Here is a 25,699-nt window from a genome sequence, read left to right as displayed (position 1 = left end):
ATGTTTTATTTTTTTTTCAACCCTACTGTTATTAAAATGTATCAATTTTTTTTTCTAGGAATATAAACGAAAATATCATTTGACATCGATCCGTTTAATACGTTTTAGCAAAGTTGGTGTATTTACTATTTTCTTAACGTTCTGTTGTTGGCGTATGCAAAAGAGTAAAAAATTCCCGAGTATAAAAAAAATTAAGTCGTTACAAAAATAGACCCTACTCCAATACCTATCATCATATGACAATACAAAGTGTGTAAAATCACGGCATGTGGTGTTTTACTAACCAGCGGCTGGAAAGTTTGGCGTTAAAAGATTACCACCATCCAGCCCTCCAGAAACAGATGTTCGAAAGAAAACCCCAAATAATTCATGCTAACTCTGGCAACATTGAACATCACGGGGGGGGGGGGGGGGGGGGGGCTAGGGACAAAACACATTATATAAACAACACAATAAATAAACACAATATTGACATCTTACTTTTACAGGAAACTAACATTGGAACTACAGAAGAAGCAAATAAACAGTGTCAAGCCAAACATCACTCGATCAGCCCTCAAGTAAATTAACATTAGAACAGTCTTCTGTTTCCCAGGTTTTTAAAAGTGCACAACCTGAATGGTAGAAAGAGATACACACCTCATCCCCCCCCCCCCCCACACACACACTTCCCCCCACTCAACCGGACTGGCGGATATTTCAAGGTAGCGTGCCCTCATTGCCAAGGGTCAATTTTATGTCATGGAAAGTTTTGAAATGATAGATCAGTATGTGTATTATAGAGACACTTCTCCCACGGTCGTTTCAATTTCTGTCCAAGGGTAGCTACAATGTGAACTTTTGACTCCGCAGCTAAGGACTGAGCACAGTAAACTAAGCAGTCAAGGGAAACCTAGTTTGCACACCTTATTTTAAGTCTAGTTCTTATGACATTTTATTTTCTCCCTTTGATTATTATATATGCAATTGATGTTCATGTCTTTGGTGCTGTGTAAAATCTATCAAATATATTATTATTACTGATTTAAATGTTTAAAACAATGGAATTAATAAAAAAAACTGATTTGAGGACTGTATAAATGTAGATGTTTGAAAGGGAAGAATGCTTGCGTTGACGTGTCTCATTGTAATAACATAACTTTTCCGATTGCTTAAAATTTGTATCATTTTAATTCTCTGTAATCCCAAATTTATTTCAGCTCTACTTAAAAAAACAGCCAAATTCCCCCCTTCCCCCCTCTCCCTCCCCTCGTCCCCTCAGCCCACCACGCTGAGGAAAAAAAATCCATTGAATCATCATTTACTTACACATTTGCATTTTCAGTTTCAGCTTTTTTTTTTTTTTTTTTTTTTTTTTTTTTTTTTTATATCTAGACGTTTTGTATTAGATCTATGTATAAGTAAACCATCTTAAATGAATGAAAGCAGGCTACAAGTAAGAAAGAAATATTACTATTGTAAATCTGTATAAGTCCTTACAAGCCGTTGATGAAAACAGTAATACTAAAGCGAACACACACAACTGACGCTTTAAATTACATGTCTGAGGCAAAAAAAAAAAGTGGTGTTTACTTGTATGGTTCCAGAATCAACAGCGATGACAGAAGATACATGAAAGTTTAAAGAAGATCACTCACGCTTTATTATTTTAACTAATTGCTTTCGAAACTAACTTGACACAGAAAATGAGAAAACGAAGACAGATACGTTTTTTGTGGGGTTTTTTTAAATTATTTTTTTCTCATAAAACGAAACAAAACAAACATATACATTATTTTCACTTCTGCTGTATTTTTTTTTTACTATTTAAAAAAAAATCATCCTAATTTTCTTACATCGAATTAAAATATATAATCCTTCCGTAAAATTTATTATACATAATTTTAACTCCCCCCCCCCCCCCCCCCAAAAGTTTACCCTGCCGAAATTTTAAATAAAATATTCATGATCTTTTTTTTATACTCCGGAGGATTTAATTAAGGCTCTGATTTCCATAATCTTTTGATAGAGTAAACTTGTCACAGCTTCAATGAAAGACTGATGTTCTACACCTCTTCTAGTAGCCACACGGTTTATCATTTTTCAGAAATCTCTGGAAGTTCACTGGCCATGTTGTCCTGCGGAAGAAAACAAATTAATGATACAAGACGTTTTTTTCTACGTGTACTAAATAAATATTTAAGTTACCATTATAAACTATGATTCTGACCTCGAGGATTTAATATCGGTCAAATGTGTAACAACAATATACCATAAGCTCTCGTGTATCACAGTAGGTGGATGGTACTTACAGGGGTATAGAATGATTTCTAATTTTGCAATCTTGTCCGTATGTCTGTGTGTCTATGTGTGTGTGTGTGTGTGTGTCCGTGTGTAAACACGATAACTTGAGTACCGTTACAGCTAGGTTGATGAAATTTCATATATAAGTATTTAATCAAAATCGTAGATCCGTATCAACTTTTGAGCGATTTCCGATAACCGGAAGTGGTACTTTTCCTACTTTGAATTTTTCAAAAGCCTATAACTTGAGTACTATTTCAGATAGATAAATGAAATTTCATATGTAAGTAAAAGATCTAATTCTCTACCTTCTATTAAATTTTGAGTCATTTCCGTTGACTGGAAGTAGTACTTTACGCTACTTCCGATTTCTCAAAAAACTAATGTAAATTTTAAAAGTAATAATAATATTGCGCACTATTATGCGCTTTTTTATTTCGCGTTCACTTGGTGTGCAATTAATTTGTCTACGAGATTTTATTCTATTTTTAAAACTTTAAGTATTTAAAATGGATTAAAAATCATGTCTATAGCCCGAGTTCCCATCCCCTGTTATTTTATATAAGAATATTCGAGAAAGTTTAGGGGAGATCACTCCCGGTTTATTTAAAATTGTTTACACAGAAAAAGAGTAAATTACCAGTTACAACTACTAAAAATCGTTCAAAAGTTGCGGGAAACCTTCGTTCACCGAACTTAAATTGTACTTGAGTTATTTGGTTTTTAAGAAAACCGTTGTAGAGTATGTACCACTTCCAGTTACAGCAAATTACTCAAAAGTTGAAAGAAATCTACAAAGTCGATTTAATACATACATGAAATTAGGTAAACATAACTGAAACAGTACTCACATCATCGTGATTACAAAAACACATAAACACATATATAGGCCTACATACACACACAGGAATGCACCGGAAGGTTGAAAAACATTACAATTTGTCAAAGTGTCGATTAAGATTTTTTAAAAATTATCTCACATTCTTTATACTATGCAAACCAAACAGTAGAGCGAAAACTGTTTACGATTACAATACTTCTTCTATACGAGAAAGAAATAAAGCGGGAGTGATACCCTATACGTTCTCGAGTATACTTACATAAGACTACGCGTTTTTTTAGAAATCAGAAATAGAGTAAATTATTGCTCACATTCAGCGGAGAAATGGCTCAAAATGTAATAGACGACAGAGAATTATATTGTTTACTTATATGTGAAGTTTCGTTTATCTGTCTAAAACAGTACTCAAGTTATAGGCTTTTGAAAAACCAAATGAAATATAAATTACACTTCATTAGAGTAATTAATTTCTTAATACAAAAATGGAAAAAGTATCCGAAAGTGCAAGAAATCGTTAAAAAAGCTTGAAGTCATATATGAATGACCCCTAGATAAAGGATAAAGGGTTGACACGTAGTATTTAACTTTGATGGAGGAAGTCCCATCAAACATTACAAATAAGAACGAAGAAAAGGAAGAAGACCTAAGACGACATGGCGACTAAGATAGAAACATGGGGAACAGCTGAAAAGAATCATCAGAGATAGTGGGGATCGTAAAGCTTCGAAGTAGCTCTAATGTTCCGTAAGCAACGAAAAGTGACAACCACAAATACGTTCTGAAACGTTTTTAATTCTCCTGACTTAAATTAAAAGGAGGAATGAACCCCTACACTCGACTTTGCTTGAATGTAGAATACATGTCTTTAGATGTTTGAATGTAATAAGATCCAGTGCAGTTCATAATGCCCGTCGCAGGGTTATTGCACTAGTGTAAATAAGAAATGACATTTGTTACATACACATATAGTTTAATTAATAATGCATCGTATTATAAACAACAGGTACGCACTACTTTTAAATCTATATATAAATTAAAAAAAAAAACAGGTGAAGTAGAGCTCATTCGTTTCAGTGACCTCGGCACGTGAAATGATAGTGTGGTCAGCACTATGCCCAGCTTCCTTTGATTTCCCTAAAGTTATTCAGGTACACCTCCGAGATGGTGGCTAAAGGACGCCTTATGAATTAGAACCTGGGATTCGAAATCTAGACTTTTCGATTAGCAGTCAAACGCTCTACCACACAGACGAACATGTGAAAACTGTCGATATGTTAGCCGTATGCTCAATGCTTACATTTTGTCTTAGCTCTATGCTCAATGTTTACTTTTTGTCTTGGCTATATGCTCAATGCTTACGTCTTGTCTATTTCTCATTAATACTTATTGTTTCTTTGTAGAGGGATCATAAAAAGACGTTATTTAAAATAATGCATTTAGCAAAGGATATGATGTATACATAAAAGCAGGGGTTCCCAACCCCGTGCCCGCGGGCGCCATGGCGCCCGCCCAACGATTCGTATGTGCCCGCCTCTCACTATTCGACAGAGAATGAATTTTTTTCATAAACATTATTGAAAGGTTGAAGGGGATGGAAATCGAAAGTTTGAGAGGGGGGGGTGCAAATCGAAAGTTTTGTCCCCGGGTGACGAGAAGGGTCGCTACGCCTCTGGAAGGAGTTTGCCGATTTAAAATAGGTGGTGCTCGCCACCCAACCGATATTTTAGAATGTGCTCTAGAGTAAAAAAAAGGTTGGGAAACCCTGCATAAAAGTATAAAAGGATCTTCCTACTGCGTTGTCGCATTCAGGTGAATTGGTTATAAATTGATCAATTGCTTCACCCAACTGAAGAAATTTCACATCACATGCGGGTTCATACGCAACCATGCTGGCTGTTAACTGATTTTCCAAAAAACTTTTGTTTATGACGTCAGCTGCAGGCGCGCTTTAGAGAAAAAAAAACAACCTATATATATATATATATGTATATATATATATATATATATATATATATATATATATATATATATATGTATATATATATATATATATATATATATATATATATATATATATATATATATATATATATATATATATAGGTATGTATATATATATGTAGGTATGTATATATATATATATATATATATATATATATATATCTATATATATATATATATATATATATAGTTATATATATATATATATATATATATATATATATATATATATATATATATATATATATATATGTATATATATATATATATATATATATATATATATATACATACATACTTACCCACGTATATATATATATATATATATATATATATATATATATATATATATATATATTTATTTATATATATACCCACACATATATATATATATATATATATATATTTATATATATATATATATATATATATATATATATTTATATATATATATATATATATATATATATATATATATATATATATATACATACCCACGTATATATATATATATATATATATATATATATTATATATATATATATATATATATATATATATTATATATATATATATATATATATTTATATATATACCCACATACATATATATATATACATACATACTTACCCACGTATATATATATATATATATATATATATATATATATATATATATATATATATATTTATTTATATATATACCCACACATATATATATATATATATATATATATTTATATATATATATATATATATATATGTATATATATATATATATATATATATATATATATATATATATATATATATATATATATATATACATACCCACGTATATATATATATATATATATATATATATATATATATATATATATATATATATATATATATATATATATATATATATATTTATATATATACCCACATACATATATATATATATATATATATATACTATATATATATATATATATATATATATATATATATATATATATATATATATATATATATATATATATATATATATATACATACATACCCACGTATATATATATATATATATATATATATATATATATATATATATATATATATATATATATTTAAAGTTAGTCTTACACTGGAAAGTAATTCAAATATTTAAAAGCCCATGTGCGCACTTCTCTCTTTCTGTCTCACCTCTCACTCTATCTCTCTCACTCTCTCTTACTCTCTGTCCGCATGCCCCGAGCCTAAGAGATCAGTAAACCTATCTCCATTGATATATCAAGAACTTAAAGATACGGACTTGTGTTAAAAATAATATATTGGATGTTTTAAATATATCTACTAAATTTTATTTAAAGAAACAATATAAAAAATTAAGCAATAATCCAATGCAGAAACACATTTTAATTGCGAAATGCCACATGTTTAAACACTACGGAAAGAACACAACAGATTATGAAGAAATGATTTATTGATTTAGATATAGATTGTTTAAATCTACTTACCAAGACGTATGCTTCGATCGATCAATACACATTACTTTTTTAAAAAACATAATGACCATTGAACAGCCGGGATTTTAACGGAATCATTTAAGTCTCTTAATCAGTGAGATGGTGTTGTGTTAACTAATAATGTATATAATATGGTTTTAATTTTTCTAATAGATATTGGTACCCTCAAGGGCGGAACTACCGTGCCAACAGACCCCGTGGGGGACCCAGACCGTTTAGGGGTCCATAAACAATTTTTTTTAAAATTTTGAATTTAATTAGCGTGCATTTTTTGCCTTGATATTTCGTTTCTAAAACAATACTGTAGCTGCGGTACTGTAGCTTTATTGTAGTCACTATATACGCTCTTCCGCAAACATTACAATCCAACACACAAACTGTGGTGTAAACATAGACAAAACTTTAAACAGTAATAACGTCTATGACAAAGTCCATGCTTGAGAAGCGGCTAGATATGAAGAGGGCGATTATGATGAACGGTACTTTATTGTGGCATTGATTAGGGGCCCGAAATCCATTCTAAATTTTTAAATGTTAATATTGCCAGAGCTTCTATCCTGTATTATTCTGTACTATCCGTCCTGTATGTCACAAATAATCAAAGATAATATAATAATAGAAACTTCGGTTTTCTATAAGTTTACTTGTTTTTGTCTTACAATAAATGAGTGACAATTATAATGGTCGATGCAGAAGTGCAAATGCGCTTTGTTGTCTCTTAAGTTTTTTTTTCCGAGCCGACCCCCATCCCAACCGTTTATCTTAGCCTCACAAGTATCGAGTACATAAATGTATCGTTCATGAACTACTTCCTAACCGTACATTCACCACTTCAGCACATTTTGTCACACTAGACAAGACTAGTCAGCAGATATTAATTTACTTGCATACTATTAGGTGCATCTAATTCACAAAACACGGAAGGTAAGATTATTTTTTATATAATAATTTAGAAATTAATAAGAACGTTTAGAATTAATTGAACATTAATAATAGTCAATTACTATTCATAAATGACGTCATGGGGGAGGTGTGAGGGTATAGCTTTTTCTAAGTCGGTAAAAAACATAACGTCATTTGTGGATGCCTTCCGCCTAAATCAGTAGGTTACCCGACGCGTGAGTTGGTCAGATACAGTTTTACATGTAAAAAACATGTTTCTGTCTTTTATGCATTACATCATCATTCATCGATTCATGAACAGTTGGGAGACTGTTGAGTTTAGCACTGTAAAGTTTTCTGTCATAGGTTTCTGTCATAGGCTTCTGTCATAGGCCTAACATTTGTTTTCGTATAGGGCTGGTAAGTAGGTCACCAACCAGTTCTATGGCTCATGCAGGTTTTATTGAGCCGTAGAACTGGTTGGTGACCTATTGTTCCCCCCCCCCCGTATTTACCCCCCGGAGCACAATTACCCCCTGCCAATTACCCCCACCTCAAGTAAAAATCCAAACTTTAACTCAAATTCTATACCTAGATCTATATATTACCTTCATCCTAACCTTAAGAAAAAGACCAAAACCTAAGCATTCACCATAGCTAAAATTTAACACAAAACCAACTCTAGCCATTGGTTTGAGCTTAACCTAGACCAAAACACTAACCCTAATCCTAACCCTAGCCATAGCCCTAACACTAACCGTAAACCTTACCATAACCCTAATCCTAATCGCAACCCTAACCCTAAACCTAACCCTATCAATAACCATAACCATAATTGAAAGGTGGATAACTGACAAGGGGGGGGGGGGGGTTATGCCATGTTCCCTAATAAAACTTCTGGAAGACAGGGTACACATCTAAGACAACACGATTGGAAACGTGTTGCTAAAACATATTACCAATAGACTTGGAGTGGATTTAGAAAGTCCGTGCTTCTCACTTGGAAAACTGATTGGGGCAAGCGCGCGTGTTGGAAAACCTCTGATTTATTCGATGGGGGAAAAAAACAAGTGTTCATAAGAACTCAAGAAATTTTTTAAAAAATTAGAGCGACCCTTGTTTTCCATATATATATATATATATATATATATATATATATATATATATATATATATATATATATGCTTTTTATTCTAGTTCCGCCACTGGGTACAGTATGTTATTTTAAATTTGTCGGATTTTGGCGTTTTACAGAGTTATATTAAATATTCTCGTTAAGGTCTTGGGTAGTGTTATGACCAGTGTTAAGATTACGGTACCTGTATCAGCAAGAAAAACTTGATATGCTTTGTCACACACTTAGCTAGATATGTTTTCGAATGTACCATTTAAAATTAATGTAACATCAAGTATCTCTAGAAAGTTTTTTTTTACCTATAATACATTAACATGTAACAAGGTTTTACGTTTTTCTGTCCGTCTGTCTGCCTGTCTGCTTCCTTTCTGCCTGCCTGCTGTATGCTTGCCTGTCTGTCTGCCTGCCTGCCTGTTTGTCTGTCTGTCTTAGTCAATGTTTACTTTCTGAGACTTACTCTTTGGTGAAAAAATATCGTTTTTGAAGAATTGTAGCTCCTGACATCATTATACCAAGCACAGATTTTATCTCATTACCATTACTCTCCTTGAAAACTTGATAAAACATAAGCTCCTAAACACAGATATATATATATATATATATATATATATATATATATATATATATATATATATATATATATATATATATATGTAGGCTGGTACTCTATTGTTGATTCTTAAGTAAGCATGTTGGCTGGTATTATATTGTTTATTTTTAAGTAAAATGGTAACTTTGATGCTTATTAAAGGGGCTAAGGTGATTATGACTAGTTACAGAAACCCAAGGGGTTAATCTAAGATATTGGGGATGAGCAGGCCGGGGAAATATAAAATTTAATTAAATGTTATAGGCTCACTCTGGTCGTTAAGGGCTACGAGCTCTATGCAGGTGCATGAGTGACAAGTAATTCTGGGAAGACAACCGCAGTGATTTATGTCTAAAGTTGAGTCCGGGCATGCCGCTGGACGTCACGGTTGGATCATGACTCATGATCGGAAGGTGGGCGTCAGAAACGATTCCGATGATCTTAGGGACTTATTATCGCCTTGGCCGTATAGTTAGACGCGAGCAGCGTAGAGACCTGTGGTGGTCAGTTGTTAGGTGTGAAACGCGGCGGGAGTGCCGTGTGACCGTACGTTAGCTCAAGCGGTGTATGACACGATCGTTAGCCCTGAGACAACGGGAAGATCTATAGCGGTCAATTATCGGGTGTGCAACGCATGGGTGCATAGTGACCGGTGTTATCTCGAACGTCGAGAGATGGTACGGAGCCCAACTCGGGTTCTAGAGCTCTAGGGAGATGATAAGGGGGCACGACTAGCCTATATATGAGGAAGGGCGACTATGTTGAGGTCTCTCTATCTCTCTAGAGAGAGGCTAGACACTATGGTCTAGGCCTCGGATGGTGGCAGCCTTTAGGGCTGGCCACTAAGGCTGGATTATTTATTGGCCCACTCGATGTTTTGTTGCTGTACATATGTGCTTCGTTCCAGATATTTACATATGTGACCTATGTTTATACATGTGGCCAATGTTGTACCAGTGGTCAAACGTCTGCCGTGTAGATATGTTATTCGTTCCAGTGGCCATTATCTTTGTGGCCTGATATTTGTACCAGTGGCCCAATGTTTTATTTCAGTGGCTGGAAAACTTCCTGCCGCTTGAGTGTCGAGCTAGATTGTTGTGAGTACTGATGAGTATTCATAGAAGGATTTTAACCGTGTTTGATTAGTGGAATCAGAACTAGTGATGATAATATTTACCCGTGTGATTCTGAAATTACATAGCAGTGCAAGTAGTAAAGTTAAAACTAGAGACAATGACATTTACGTTTTTGATTTTGAGATTTCATAGCAGTACAAGTGAAATTAGGACTAGGAAGAACATTTACACGTGTGATTCTGTAATTACATATGCAGTGCAAGTAGTTAAATTTGGACTAGAGGAAATGACATTCATATGTATACATTCTGAGTTGTGTAAATGTAGGGTCACTACCTTCACTTATATGTTATTTTATGAATTAATGTGAGTAACCAAGGTGGATAATTCTGTATGGAGATGTAAGTTTAAGGATTTTTTTGTCTTTTTTAATTGTGTTAGGAATTCAAGTGATGCTTTCTTGAATATGAAAGACCGGCCAGGTTTTATCTGTGTTGTTTTTTTCTTTTGCTTTTAACATATATATCTTTGTGACGTCAAATGAAGATAAATAAATGTATTGACTGTGTGTTACTAAGTTTTATTTTTAAAATAATAGTGGTGTTGTTTAGATTTAAATTAGTTTTGCTGAGGTCTATTAGACCCCTTTGTCATCACACAAAGGTGCACGGATGAGTGAATAAGATCACCTCTCGGTTCTTCCCCTTACATATATATATATATATATATATATATATATATATATATATATATATATATATATATATATATATATATTTAATATATAATTACGAATAAGCTTGGAGTATTATAATTGTTCATTAAATTGAAACAGGCGCGTCCACCGGTGCCCCACCAGGGTTCAATTTGGCGCTCTGGGCTATCCTGTGAGCGCCATGGTGCATAATTTCGCTTTAAACAGCGCGATAGAGTATGGATAAGAAAGGTTACTATAGTCTTTAAGTGAATCTAATCCGGGCGTCCTCTGGTGCCCAGACAGGTTGCTATTTGGGGCCCCGTGCCTCCCGTGTTCGGTTTGGCGCCTACGTTCGCTTAAGTGAGTGCAAAAGACTATGAATAAGTTGGGGTAGTATAGTCGTTTATTAAGCTGAAACAGGCGATTCCGCCCCGGGCTAGACTGTGAGCACTTGCGTTTATGTACGCGTTAGTGTTTTCTTTGTGTTTAGGTTGCATTTGTGTTAGTGGTTGCGTTTTGGTTCGTTTTTGTTCTTTCTTATTTCGTTTTCGTTGTGTTTTTTCTTTGGGTTTGTATTTGTGTTTGTGGTTGGTTTTGCGTTTGGATTTGGTTTGTTTTCGTTTGCTTTTTCGTTTGTGTTTTTTTCTTTGGGTTTGTGTTTGTAGTTGGTTTTGCGTTTTGCGTTTGGATTTGGTTTGTTTTCGTTTGCTTTTTCGTTTGTTTTTTCTTTGTGTTCGTATTGGTGTTTGTGGTTGTGGTTGGGTTTGTTGTTAGGTTTTTGTTTTCGTTTGCTTTTTTGTTTGTTTTTTCTTTGTGTTTGTATTGGTGTTTGTGATTGTGGTTGGGTTTGTTGTTAGGTTTTTGTTTTCGTTTGTATTTGTAATTGTGTTAGCGTTATGTTTGCGTTTTGTTGTTTTTGGTTGGTTGTGGTTTGGGTGGGCAATGCAGGGTTTATGATGATTACTAAACACACAGGTAATGGTATTTAACAGAAAGGTTTTTCAAAGAAGCCAGAACAGGGCCTGGCCGGGACGGCTAGTATATATATATATATATATATATATATATATATATATATATATATATATATATATATATATATATATATATATATATATATAATTTGACATGTATATATTGTACTGGCAATGTATGAATGTCGTTCATTTGAGAAATAATATGAATTATCTGTGCAATACTTTTCCTAGACGTTATAGAAAATGCCTAATCATATTATATAATAAAATGGAAGAAGAAGTACAAATATTGATCCCATAATCTTCCATTGTCATCATCGTCTACACTCTAACGTGCCCACATATTGCCCGGAGCTTTCCTTTCGACACACACACATGGAAGAAAATGATTATTCTTCACGTCTTCACAGTTACTATGGTTTTCTTGATGATGTATTGAAGTTAATAATTTCAGCAGAAACTTCAGAAGGGTGTGTTTCGCCCATTTGTCGTTTCATTTTTTAAACATTTTCTGTTATATTTTCCACTTCTTGCTCGTAGCTAGGGAGGGGCCTCAAGGCAGCAGCCCCGGGCGCCGATACTAAGAACTCCAAATTGGTGTAAAATAATTTTTTTTTCGATTTGCCTAACTGGATAACACATAAAGATTGACCATATGTGTTTCCACTATTCAATTTCATCAGATAGCATACGTAATAATTTTATAAATGCTAAGGCAAACAATATTTCAAAACCTTATTTTTAAAAACAAGATTTAAATCTGTATAGTTAGAGAATTATATATATATATATATATATATATATATATATATATATATATATATATATATATATATATATATATAGGCCTATATATATATATATATATATATATATATATATATATATATATATATATATATATATATATATATATATATATATATAATGCGTGATTGTGATTGTGTGTATAAGACAATGTATTATTTTTCCAACAGTCTTATAAAAAATTAAAAAAGCGATATACCAAAGGATTTCCGAATTTAGCTGTAAAAGGGTATCGCGTTACATTGGATCCTAAGATTTCTTTTGTCCCATTGGCGAAGATATGCTCCTCTCCGCCGCTTTCTCCTCCGTAGATCTCAAGAAAGTTTGCAAACGACTGGTTATCGTCTAGAGCTGCTGCTTTTGCTGCATCTAAAATTACATTAAATAAAGCTTGAATAATCTCGACTAGCCTTTATCGTATATTACAATTTTCAAATGAAAAAAATGCGCACTAAATAAACATAAACAACATGTGTATTATAGAGCGGAAAGTTAGTGAGTTAAAATGTAAACTTTGATTAATTTTCTTAAAAGTTATTTTAGCAGCCATTCAGCCAAATTTTAAGTCGCGAAGAATAAATTATTAATGTTGATTCTAGACCTACTTGACATTTTTTTTAAGAAATCAGATTTATAGAAATTATCTTTTGTTCGGAAATTGCGTGAAGTAATATTTCTTTTTACCGGTAATCTTAAAAATTTTTAAAGATTAAAAAAATAAGATCTTATGCTTAAGTATTGAAATTTGTTTACCTAACCGAATTAGTATATAGGTATTTTTAAAATAAAAAATAACATATAACTTCCGTTTATCGTGGTTTGCTAAAAACTCTCGGTACGACAAGTATGGAGTCTCATCCATAAAAATGACATTTGTTCTACATACCTATAACAGTACTCAAGATATAGTTTTCACGCGGATACTGTTCAGTACCACTATTGTATTCAAATTTGTAAGAACTTTTTTAAAAATGCCATTGGAACCAGATCATTTTTATGGATATGCGGAAATATCGTTAGGAAGTTATTTATATATCTATATCTATATCTATATCTATATATATATATATATATATATATATATATATATATATATATATATATATATATATATATATATATATATATATTCTACTCCCCTTGACACTATTAAATAAATTCCTGCCATTTTGTTCAATAGAGAAATGACGAAAAAAAAACCCACTGTGAAATGAATAAAATTAGTTCCAGCGAAACATAGACATAACTTTCACAATATAATAAGAAAAACGAGTAAAGATTATTATAGCCAATGATCACTTTATATTTTCACGATAAAGTTAAACTTGTAACGATTTATTTTTAACTTAAACCCATCTCGATTTTTTTAAAAATTATACAAATTAGAATTAATGTCGTAAAACGAACTTACACACAGCAGTAAAAACTAAACAAACTGCTAAACAGATCAGGACTTTTTTCATCTTGGCTTTCTAAAGATCAGATAAGAAAAAATTGAAAACAACGATAAAATTATAATAAGTTTCAAAGATGAATAACAATTTTTAAAAATACACTAAACCTACAGTACAGAGTAGATTTAACTTGTAAACCAACTTGTGGTTGTGGTGTGGTGTGGTTGTGTTGTGGTTGTGTTGTGGTTGTGTTGTTGTTGTGTTGTGGCTGTGTTGTGATTGTAGTGTGATTGTGTTTTGGTTGTGTTGTGGTTGTGTTGTGGTTGTGCTGTGTTGTGTTGTGGTTGTTTTGTGGTTGTGTTGTGTTTCTTTTGTGGTTTTGTTGTGGTTGTGTTGTGGTTGTGTTGTGGTTGTGTTGTGGTTGTGTTATGGTTGTGTTGTGGTTGTGTTGTGGTTGTGTTGTGGTTGTGTTGTGGTTGTGTTGTGGTTGTGTTATGGTTGTGTTGTGTTTGTTCATAGGGAACGCCTTAACATAACATTTTTTCCAACAATATACTGGTTTATATTTAATGTTTACCCTTCTCGTAAGCCAACCAGAGATAAGTTATAAATAATATTTTAATAACAATTTTAATAACACTGCAATGAAATTAAATTTGGTTGTGTTGTGTTTCTTTTGTGGTTGTGTTGTGGTTGTGTTGTGGTTGTGTTGTGGTTGTGTTGTGGTTGTGTTGTGGTTGTGTTATGGTTGTGTTGTGGTTGTGTTGTGGTTGTGTTATGGTTGTGTTGTGTTTGTTTTGTATTTGTGTTGTGGTGTGAATGTGTGGCGGTTGTGTTGTGGTTGTGTTTTGGTTGTGTTGTGAATGTGTTGTGTTGTGTTGTGGTTGTGTTGTGGTTGTGATGTGGTTGTGTTGTAGTTGTGTTGTGGTTGTGGTGTGGTGTGGTGTGGTTGTGTTGTGGTTGTGTTGTGATTGTGTTGTGGTTGTGTTGTGTCTGTGTTGTGGTTGTAGTGTGATTGTGTTTTGGTTGTGTTGTGGTTGTGTTGTGTTGTGGTTGTGTTGTTGTTATGTTGTGGTTGTGTTGTAGTTATGTTGTGGTTGTGGTGTGTTGTGGTTGTGTTGTGGTTGTGTTGTTGTTGTGTTGTGGCTGTGTTGTGATTGTAGTGTGATTGTGTTTTGGTTGTGTTTTGGTTGTGTTGTGGTTGTGCTGTGTTGTGGTTGTTTTGTGGTTGTGTTGTGTTTCCTTTGTGGTTGTGTTGTGGTTGTGTTGTGGTTGTGTTGTGGTTGTGTTGTGGTTGTGTTGTAAATGTGTTGTGGTTGTGTTGTAGTTGTGTTTGTGTTGTGTTTATGTTTGTTTTTTATGCTGGAAAGGCTCTCTTTGGGCGCGGGCGCCTAGGAAAGAGTGTTGTTTGGTTGTGATTCTAATGTTGTGGTTGTGTTGTGGTTGTGTTGTGGTTGTGTTATGTTTGTGTTGTGTTTGTGTTTGTTTTCTTCTGTTCCTAAGTTGGTACATTTAAAATGATTTACCGTGGAGGAGCACGGGTATGCAGCTAGTATATACATATACTATATATATACATACATATATGTATATATATATATATACGGGTATGCAGCTAGTATATACATATACTATATATATATATACAAATATATATATATATATATATATATATATATATATATATATATATATATATATATATATATATATATATATATATATATATATATATATATATATATACATATATATATATATATATATATATATATATATCGTTTAATAAATAATCCAGCGTTTGTGGTTGTGTTGTAGTTGTGTTGTGGTTGTGTTGTGGTTGTGTTGTGGTTGTGTTGTGGTTGTGTTGTGGTTGTGTTTTGGTTGTCTTGTGGTTGTCTTGTGGCTGTCTTGTGGTTGTATTGTGGTTGTATTTCGGTTGTGTTTTGGTTGTGTTGTGGTTGTGTTGTGGTAGTTTTTAGGTTGTGTTGTAGTTGTGTTGTGATTGTGTTGTGGTTGTGTTGTGGTTGTGTTGCGGTTGTGTTGTGTTTGTGTTGTGAATGTGTTGTTGTTGTGTTGTGGTTGTGTTGCGGTTGTGTTGTGGTTGTGATGTGGTTGTGTTGTGGTTGTGTTGTGGTTGTGTTTTGGTTGTGTTTTGTTTGTGTTTGTTTTCTTCTGTTCGCAAGTTGGTAAATTTAAAATGATTTACAGTGGCGGAGCACTTGTATGCAGCTAGTATATACATATACTATATATATATATATATATATATATATATATATATATATATATATATATATATATATATATATATATATATATATATATATATCGTTTAATAACTAATCCAGCGTAAGATTTGTAAATTTCAAAGGACGATTTAAGTACGCCAGACTGTTTTAAGTAATGATGGTCAACGACAACGTTGAGGGGCAAAGAGTTCGTGTGTAACATGTGGCTGTGAATAACGGGCAGTGTAGTGTTGATTGCATAAAGTAGAGTATCATGCTGATGACGCGTATTGTGGTGTGGATGTCGTGTTCTGTGCTGTCTGTCGGTCTGTCTGCCTGTCCTCGCACCATGCAGTGCTTTTCAGTGCATTGCAGTGTCTTATTATAAGTAATAGAGTAGGGTTTGTTTATATAACGACATAAAATTATTTTATAGTTGCCACTGTTTTTACTGATTTGCATAAAGTAAAGAACATATTAAATACACGCACATTGCTAAAACATATTAAAAGGATCAATGTTAAATATCATTTTCGTTTATATTCCTTGAAATAGTGGGTACACTTTCATAACAATTGGTCGAAAAACTAATTAATTCCTCTTTGTTTTGGTAATTTATGCAAGGGAGGTAACTAAAAAATAAATTTAACTCATCAATAATTTAAGTTATTTTTGTTTTACTACCGCATTGATTATTATATGTTAAAGTTCATAATTAAAATAGAAAAATGTTAAGATTATTTATATTATTCTCTAATTAGTCTACGATTTCTCACAATCACTATTTTTTGTTTTTGTTTTTCGGTTTTATTAAAACAGATGGTGAAATTAGACTTTTAGAGAATGCTGGAAAGGCTATCTGGGCGCGGACGCCGAGAAAAACGTGTTTATAATATTCAACTCACTCTCAATTATTTAAGTTAATTTTTTTTATACTACCGCATTGATTATTATATATTAAGGTTCATAAGTAAAATAGGAAAAATGTTAAGATTATTTATATTATTTTCTAATTAGTCTATGATCTCTCATAATCTCTAATGTTATCTTTGTTTTTTCGGTGTTAACAGATGGTGAAATTTTAGAATTATAGTATAGAGAATGCTGGAAAGGCTCTCTCTGGACGCAGACGCCTGGGAAAAACGTGTTTTTCGGTGGTGATTCTAATTACATTGCCAATGTGTTTTCTTAGAACAATAAAAGTAAACACCACTTGCCGTACATTTATTTGCATCGCATTGTTTTATTGTAAGTTATAGAGTAGGATCTATTTATGTGACTTACATTTTTTATGCTGGGAAGGCTCTCTTTGGGAGAGGACGCCTAGGAAAGCGTGATGTTCGTTGGTTACTATAATATTGTGGTTGTGTTGTGGTTGTGTAATGGTTGTGTTATGGTTGTGTTGTGGTTGTGTTGTGGTTGTGTTGGGGTTGTGTTTTGGTTGTGTTGTGGTTGTGTTGTAGTTGTGTTGTGGTTGTGGTGTAGTGTAAATGTGTTGTGTTGTGTAATGGTTGTGATGTGCTTGTGTTGTGGTTGTGTTGGGACTGTGTTGTGGTTGAAGTGTGTTTGTGTTTTGTTTGTGTTTTGGTTGTGTTGTAGTTGTGTTGTGTTGTGGTTGTGTTGTTGTTGTGTTGTGGTTATGGTGTGGTGTGGTTGTGTTGTAGTTGTGTTGTGGTAGTGTTTTGTTTGTGTTGTGGCTGTGTTGTGGTTGTAGTGTGATTGTGTTTTGGTTGTGTTTTTGTTGTGTTGTGGTTGTTGTTGTGTTGTGGTTGTGTTGTAGTTGTGTTGTGTTGTAGTTGTGTTGTGGTTGTGTTGTGGTTGTGTTGTGGTTGTGTTGTGGTTGTGTTGTGGTTGTGTTGTGTTGTGGTTGTGTTGTGGTTGTGTTGTGGTTGTGTTGTTGTTGTGTTGTGGTTGTGTTGTTGTTGTGTTGTGGTTGTGTTGTGGTTGTGTTGTGGTTGTGTTGTGGTTGTGTTGTGGTTGTGTTATGGTTGTGTTGTGTTTGTTTTGTATTTGTGTTGTGGTGTGAATGTGTTGCAGTTGTGTTGTGGTTGTGTTGCGGTTGTGTTGTGGTTGTGTTGTGGTTGTGGTTGTGTTGTGGTAATGTTTGTGTTGTGTTTATGTTTGTTTTTTATGCTGGAAAGGCTCTATTTGGGCGCGGGTGCCTAGGAAAGCATGTTGTTCGGTGGTGATTCTAATGTTGTGGTTGTGATGTGGTTGTGTTGTGGTTATGGTGTGGTTATGTTGTGGATGTTTTGTGGTTGTGTTGTAGTTGTGTTGTGGTTGTCTTGTGGTTGTGATGTGGTTGTGTTGTGGTTGTGTTGTGGTTGTGTTTTGGTTGTGTTGTGGTTGTCTTGTAGCTGTCTTGTGGTTGTTTTGTGGTTGTATTTCGGTTGTGATTTGGTTGTGTTGTGGTTGTGTTGTGGTAGTTTTTAGGTTGTGTTGTAGTTGTGTTGTGGTTGTGTTGTGGTTGTGTTGTGTTTGTGTTGTGAATGTGTTGTTGTTGTGTTGTGGTTGTGTTGCGGTTGTGTTGTGGTTGTGATGTGGTTGTGTTGTGGTTGTGTTGTGGTTGTGTTTTGTTTGTGTTTGTTTTCTTCTGTTCCCAAGTTGGTACATTAAAAATGATTTACCATGGCGGAGCACGGGTATGCAGCTAGTATATACATATACTATATATATGATATATATATAAAGAGAGAGAAAGTCAGACAGACAGACAGACAGACAGCACAGCACAGCACAGAACAGCACAGCACAGCACAGCACAGAACACGACATCCACACCAAAATGTGCGTCATCAGCATGATACTCTACTTTATGCACATCCACATCAACACTACACTGTCCGTTATTCGCAGCCACCTGTTACACACGAACTCTTTGCCCCTCAACGTTGTCGTTGACCATCATTATTTAAAACAATCTGGCGTACTTAAATCGTCCTTTTAAATTTACAAATCTCACGCTGGATTAGTTATTAAACGATATATATATATATATATATATATATATATATATATATATATATATATATATATATATATATATATATATTTATTTATTTATTTATATATATATATATATATATATATCTTTATCGTTTAATAACTAATCCAGCGTGAGATTTGTAAATGTCGTGTTCTGTGCTGTGAAAGAGAATGGCCATTATTTAGGAGTGGATGGTGATAAAGAGGTATCGGCTCAATCAAGTTGATTGTGTTGTGGGGGTGTGCTAAATAGACATTTATTAAACACTCGATATATGTATAGATTAGAACACGACATGGATATTTCGTTACTTGTTGACTATGTAATGAAACAAGCGAAAGAAAACAAAATGGAATCAACCTGACAAAACAGCTCGAAGTCTTGGATTTCGCAGATGGGCGCTGACGTCTTGCACATATTTAACAACAAATGCAGAAAACATTATACTGGTTAAAGAAGCAGTAATAGCTGGTTTGATGACGTTGCCATTAGAATCAGCAGCAAAAATAATCGGGGTCTCAAGACTGTTGCTTTATCCCCCCCCCCCCCTCTCCGCTCTTTAATCCCTAAATGGCTAAGAATGTGTGTTTGTATGTATTTGTGTTTGATTGCAAGTGTGTTCGGTGCAAGATTGCGGTATGTTCGCGTGTTTTTATATTTGTCGTGAATCAGTTAAATCATGTATGAAGATTTAAATCGCTAGAAAATTATTTGCGTCTGTGCTTAATAATACAGGGATTAGACAGGAAAGTTATTTTCTTGTTAGTAAAGTTCAGCATCTATAAGTCTATAAATCATATTTCATTAGTTACACAGGAATGCAAGTTATTTAATTTATATCACAAACTCGATTCAGAGGGAACGCCTTAACATAACGTTTTTTCCAACAATATACTGGTTTATATTTAATGTTTACCCTTCTCGTAAGCCAACCAATGATAAGTTATGAATAATATTTTAATAACAATTTTAATAACACTGCAATGAAATTAAATTACATTTTATTAAAACAAATGGACGTTGTACTGTTATTGCGCATCTGACAAAACAAATATTATTTTCAAAGATTTACTAGCAACACTTATTATTACAAAACTCATAAAGCACATGTTAATACTTCTCTGAATTCTTAGATGTTTTGGTCTTTATTTACTTGATAACTGGGTATAGCAGTCATACATTTCGGCATTTGTTAGAATAGCTATAACAGTCGTTCATTTCGTCACTTGTTAGAATAGCTGCCCACTAATCATACAGTGAACCTAGTTGTAAATAACGTCCATTACTGAACTTTGTAAACTAGTCATGTATTACGGCACTGGTCAGAATACTATAACGGGTAACACTTTAAGTAAACAATTACCCTACGCTTGCAGACTGTTTTTAAACTATAGATCCTAGACCTCCGCTGTAAAAGATAGTAAAAGCTACACGTATTAACTATATCGATTTGTAAACACCATAACTTGATTACCGTTACAGCTAGGTTAATAAAATTTCATATCTAAGTATTATATCAATTGTGTAGTTTTGTCTCAACTTTTCAGCGATTTTCTTAAATGGAAGTTGCACTAATTCAATTTTTTCAAAAGCCTATAACTTGAGTACAGTTTTAGACAGATAAATGAAATTTCACATGTAAGTAAAAGATCTATTTCTCTGCCTTCTGTCAAGTTTTCAGTAATTTACGTTGACCGGAATTAGTAATTTACGCTATTTCCGATTTCTCAAAAAATGAATGTTAATTTGTAAAGTACTAATAATATTCTGCACTATTATATACATTTTGTATGGCTTTCACTTGGTGCGCAATTCATTTTTCTACGAAATTCTATTCTATTTTAAAAAGTTTAAGTAATTGAAAATGGATAACCAATGGTGTCTGTATCCCGAGGTGCCACGTACCCCGACGCCCCCCCCCCCCCCCCCCCCGCAATGTTTTATAAGAATATTCGAGAAAGTTTAGGGGAGATCACTCCCGGTTTATTTTTGTCTGATTTCCCGACCCGTAAACGGCCTGTCCACCCTCCTCCCCCACGTATTTTGGGGTCTGGCGGCATAGTAGTTCCTCCCATTCGGTGGAATAGGGAGGGAGTGGGGGATATTGACCATAGAAGTCCATACTTTACAATAAGACAATTGGTAGAAACATTTACTATCGTATACTCAACAAACTGGCAATGCTCAATTGCAATCAGATAAATTTTAAATAATGCTTAAAGCATACACTCAATGACAGAAAAATGAACATAACAGACACACACACACACACACATATATATATATATATATATATATATATATATATATATATATATATATATATATATATATATATATATATATATATATATATATATATATAGGTAGAGATATGTTTTAAAAGCTCATTTTAAACAGCATTACTGAATTATTCAGTGTGTTTTAGTTACTGAAGAATAATCACTGTTAATCACGGTGGACTGGGGAGTGAGTGGAGGATCTAAATTGCAATCAGATATATTTTTAAAAATGCTTAAAAACACATACACAGAATGAGAGATAAATTAATCAAACACACACACACAGGCATATATATAAGCTGAGAAATGTATTGAAAGCTCATTCTGAGCAGAATTACTGAATTATTCAAAGTCGAGGTTAAGAAATTAGACTGCTAACTAGCTGTATGGGCTAGTTGTCTACATCGATTGTGTGACACAGTAAGAAAAAGTGACTTGTAAAAAAACTCCACTTTCTAAGTTGGTGAGGAAGGGTGGCGTTTTTTCAACAACGCAAATATGTATGTATACATTGGGGCAGGGAAGGAATTGTCGCCGGAAAAGGGTGCTAAGACTATGGCTTTGTAACTCAACAAATAACATTACCAGCAACCGTTTAGTTTTCCACCGTTCAGGTTAGACAGATAAATGCGGAAATGATATGAATAAATTATAAGTATAGGCTTACTTACAAATCAGTTGATGTTGTTTGATCAGCTTTATGTTTCAAATTTTTTGTGTCTGTATTTTACTTTGAACAGCGAGGGTCAGCTTATTCTTCGACTGTGGTGTGTACGCTTTCAATCATGAGCTTGCGCGCCGACTGTGGAAGAGCGCTACTGACGATGAATTCATACCATTCAGAGTTGCCCCGCCTAGGTAAACGAGTAGCCAATCGTATCATTACATCTTAACCAAACTTGCATCATTGTCGACGTGGCCGTTTCCCACGGAATAACTCCATTAGACGTCATTCGCAAAGGCTTTGTGTTAGGGAGGGAAAAATCCCCCTACCACTGAGCTACTTACAAAGCCTGTTTAGGAACAAAGTGTTTACTAAATATTATATGAGATGAAAAACATGAAAAGTCTAAAAGCATGTGTGTTAAAAACCCAACGAAAATCTTGTATACGAATTTGGGCCAATCATGCAAGACTGAAAGAGGTCCTTTCCAAACTTTATATAGGCCCTATTATCTAGATGTGCGGTATTGTGGGTGTAAAGTGAAACATTCCTCGTCTTAACATCCCACTCTGGAAAAAGTCTTCACGAATAGAACATAAATAGAACACCATCTACTGAATTGTACACAAGGGAAATATTACAACATTCTCGTCAAAGACTTTTAATTCTGATACTAGTCTGTCGGTCTGTCGGTCTGTTTCTCTCTCTCTCTCTCTCTCTCTCTCTCTCTTTATATATATATATATATATATATATATATATATATATATATATATATTTATATATATTTATATATATTTATATATATATATAAATATATGTTAATTTCAAAGGACGATTTAAGTACGCCAGATTGCTTTAAAATATTTTGGACAATGACAACGTTGAAGGGGCAAAGAGTTTGTGTGTAACAGGTGGCTGTGAATAACGGACAGTGTAGTATTGATCTGGATGTGCATTAAGTAGAGTATCATGTGATTAAAAATTAAGGGTCTCCAGGCTACTGTTTCATTTCCTCGCCCCCCCCCCCTCTTTAATCCCGCACTGGCTCAAGATGTATTTGTTTGTATTTGTGTTTGATTACAAGTGTGTCTGAGTGCGTAAGAGCAAGACTGGGGTATGTGCGCGTGTGTTTGTATTTGTGAATCAAAAAGGACATTTACTGTAATTGCGCATCTGACAAAACAAAGATTATTTTCAAAGATTTACAAGTTTAACCCTCACTTAATGGTGTAACGAACACCAATGTATCAGCCAGATAGTTGGCGAACGCTCCCGGATCCGTTTAAATGATTATACACAGATGGCGACAAGCCTAAATAAAAGAAAGCTAACACAATAGTTTACTAGGACTCGTACTTGATGTCTAGGGGAAACACTAGAGAAACACTGATGCCAACAATACATTTAATCTGCATATAACTTTTAATGAGTGTACAACGTCGTGGCAGGACACTAGATTTATACAGGATAAAATAGATTTACAGAATGAACAAAACCCAACTTACAATTTGTGGGAAAAAATAATATAATACACTATCACAGCTTTTAACACTTCAGAAAAATCACCACAGTTTACACAACGCTGCTATAAGCATAAAGTATTACTTAACCACAAGTAATATAAGAATATGCTGCTTAAACAACTTAGTACTACACGGCGACACACAGGGCTTATTATCTCTCAAAGATGTCTGGTCAAGTAACTGCCTAGAGAAACCTGTGCGCGGCCTATTTATCGACTTAGGCAACATAGAAGGTCACCTTCAAATCATAAGGCTATTGGTTGGGGTATCACCTGGTCCGAATTAACCAATCATCTCATAATGGAAAAGTACTGAGTCTAAGACTTTCTTAAGACAGTGAAAAAAACCAGTGGTTACACCACAGACCATATATGGTAAAGTAACAAATGTAAAAATAAAAATTACCAGACCTAAGTAGGTCACAGTGGATATGCTTTTACCCATTGAGGTATTATGGTTAAGACGGGCTGACCCTGAGATTTAGGAAAAATTCAAGCGACGCTGTTGTTCACTAATTGACTGTATTCAACAGTACATTGAACCATGACGGCGATGTAGAACAACAGTAGTACGACGATTATAGATGAATAATGAAACAAACCTAAAGAAGAAATAAACCGGGAGTGATCTCCCCTAAACTTTCTCGAATATTCTTATATAACTCGGAATATTGACATGAATTTTATATACTTAAAAAACTTTTTAAAATAGATTAAAAAGTACCACTCCTGGTTATCGTAAATCGCTCAAACGTTGATGCGGATCTATGATTTTGATAAAATACCTATATATATATATGAAATTTCATCAAAACGTCGAGATTTGTTGAAATCTCGATTTTTTTTTTTGCACGATTACAAGACTTTCTCTATACTTCGTATAAAAAATGTAAACAAAAGTTACATCAATGATAATACCACGTATGGGCTACAAACATATACGGGTGCAATAAAATATGTTGCGGCCAGTACACAGTACTGCCAACAAGTACCAATAAGTAGAACAATAATAAATACTTAAATAACTACTCAACCTAACTAGTGTGCAACATGCAGTACTAGCAGGAATACACAAATAAGTATTCTAACAATAAACATAATTTATATAACCACACTACCTTTATTAGGTCTACATTGTTATGTCTACCTCTAGGTACCGTCACCCAATGTGTCCACAGACAGCAGCCTTGGGTGTGACTGACACGGCTAGGCACAAACTACCCATAATCCCATGTCACAGGTAAAATCGCTCACAGTAGAGCATGCAAAACAACTACATCAACAGTTTCAGTTGTGGTCAAACAGGGGCCGCAACTCAATGAATTAAAACTATTCTTACCCCCCCCCCCTTGGCTGGTAACCATATGTGTTACACAAGCAACACTTATAATTAAAAAACTTGTAAATCACTTTTTAATACTTCTCTGAGTTCTAAAATGGTTTGGCCTCTAGTTACTTGATAACCTGGGTATAGCAGTCATATATTACGGTATTTGTTAGAACAGCTATACCAGCCGTTCATTTCGTCACTATTTAGAATATCTATAGCAGCTGTCCACTAATCCTACAGTGAACCTAGTTTTAAAGACTGCCCATTACGGCACTTTGTAAATTAGTCATATTTTACGGCACTTGTTAAAATAGCTATAAAAACTTAAAACTCAAGGATACTAGACCTCCCGTATAAAATGTGTATGGCTGAATTGAGCCTGACAACTCAAGTAAACGTTACACTTATTAATTATATCGATTAAATATTTCGATGTGTGGGTGGTTGACTATCTAGAAAAAATAAGCAGACAAAAAGACACACAGGCAG

At 33.7% G+C, this 25,699-nt stretch overlaps 1 protein-coding gene across 2 annotated transcripts in view; it reads right to left on the bottom strand.

The window, feature by feature from the left end:
• The window catches only part of LOC131927604 (uncharacterized), a 96,893-nt gene extending 74,400 nt beyond the window's left edge, over window positions 1–22,493 (bottom strand). Inside the window, exons 1-7 of one of the 2 annotated variants that reach the window (XM_059283311.1) lie at window positions 22,363–22,493; window positions 14,210–14,270; window positions 12,998–13,167; window positions 9,110–9,225; window positions 4,917–5,070; window positions 3,957–4,051; window positions 1,905–2,117 (exon numbers count right to left, since the gene is read on the bottom strand). In XM_059283311.1, coding sequence (XP_059139294.1) covers window positions 2,057–2,117; window positions 3,957–4,051; window positions 4,917–5,070; window positions 9,110–9,225; window positions 12,998–13,167; window positions 14,210–14,261 — 648 coding nt within the window. In that variant the 5' untranslated portion in view covers window positions 14,262–14,270; window positions 22,363–22,493 and the 3' untranslated portion in view covers window positions 1,905–2,056. Of the gene's footprint in view, window positions 1–1,904; window positions 2,118–3,956; window positions 4,052–4,916; window positions 5,071–9,109; window positions 9,226–12,997; window positions 13,168–14,209; window positions 14,271–22,362 lie in introns of those variants that run through there. The other variant, XM_059283315.1, reaches the window with a different exon arrangement.
• Window positions 22,494–25,699: the final 3,206 nt, after the last annotated feature.

Source organism: Physella acuta, unplaced genomic scaffold, assembly GCF_028476545.2.
Source record: "Physella acuta isolate Inbredline_101_S28 unplaced genomic scaffold, ASM2847654v3 ptg001423l, whole genome shotgun sequence".
NCBI lineage: Eukaryota > Metazoa > Mollusca > Gastropoda > Physidae > Physella > Physella acuta.
The sequence above is the reverse complement of the archived record's forward strand: the minus strand, read 5'-3'. Positions and strand labels throughout refer to the sequence as shown.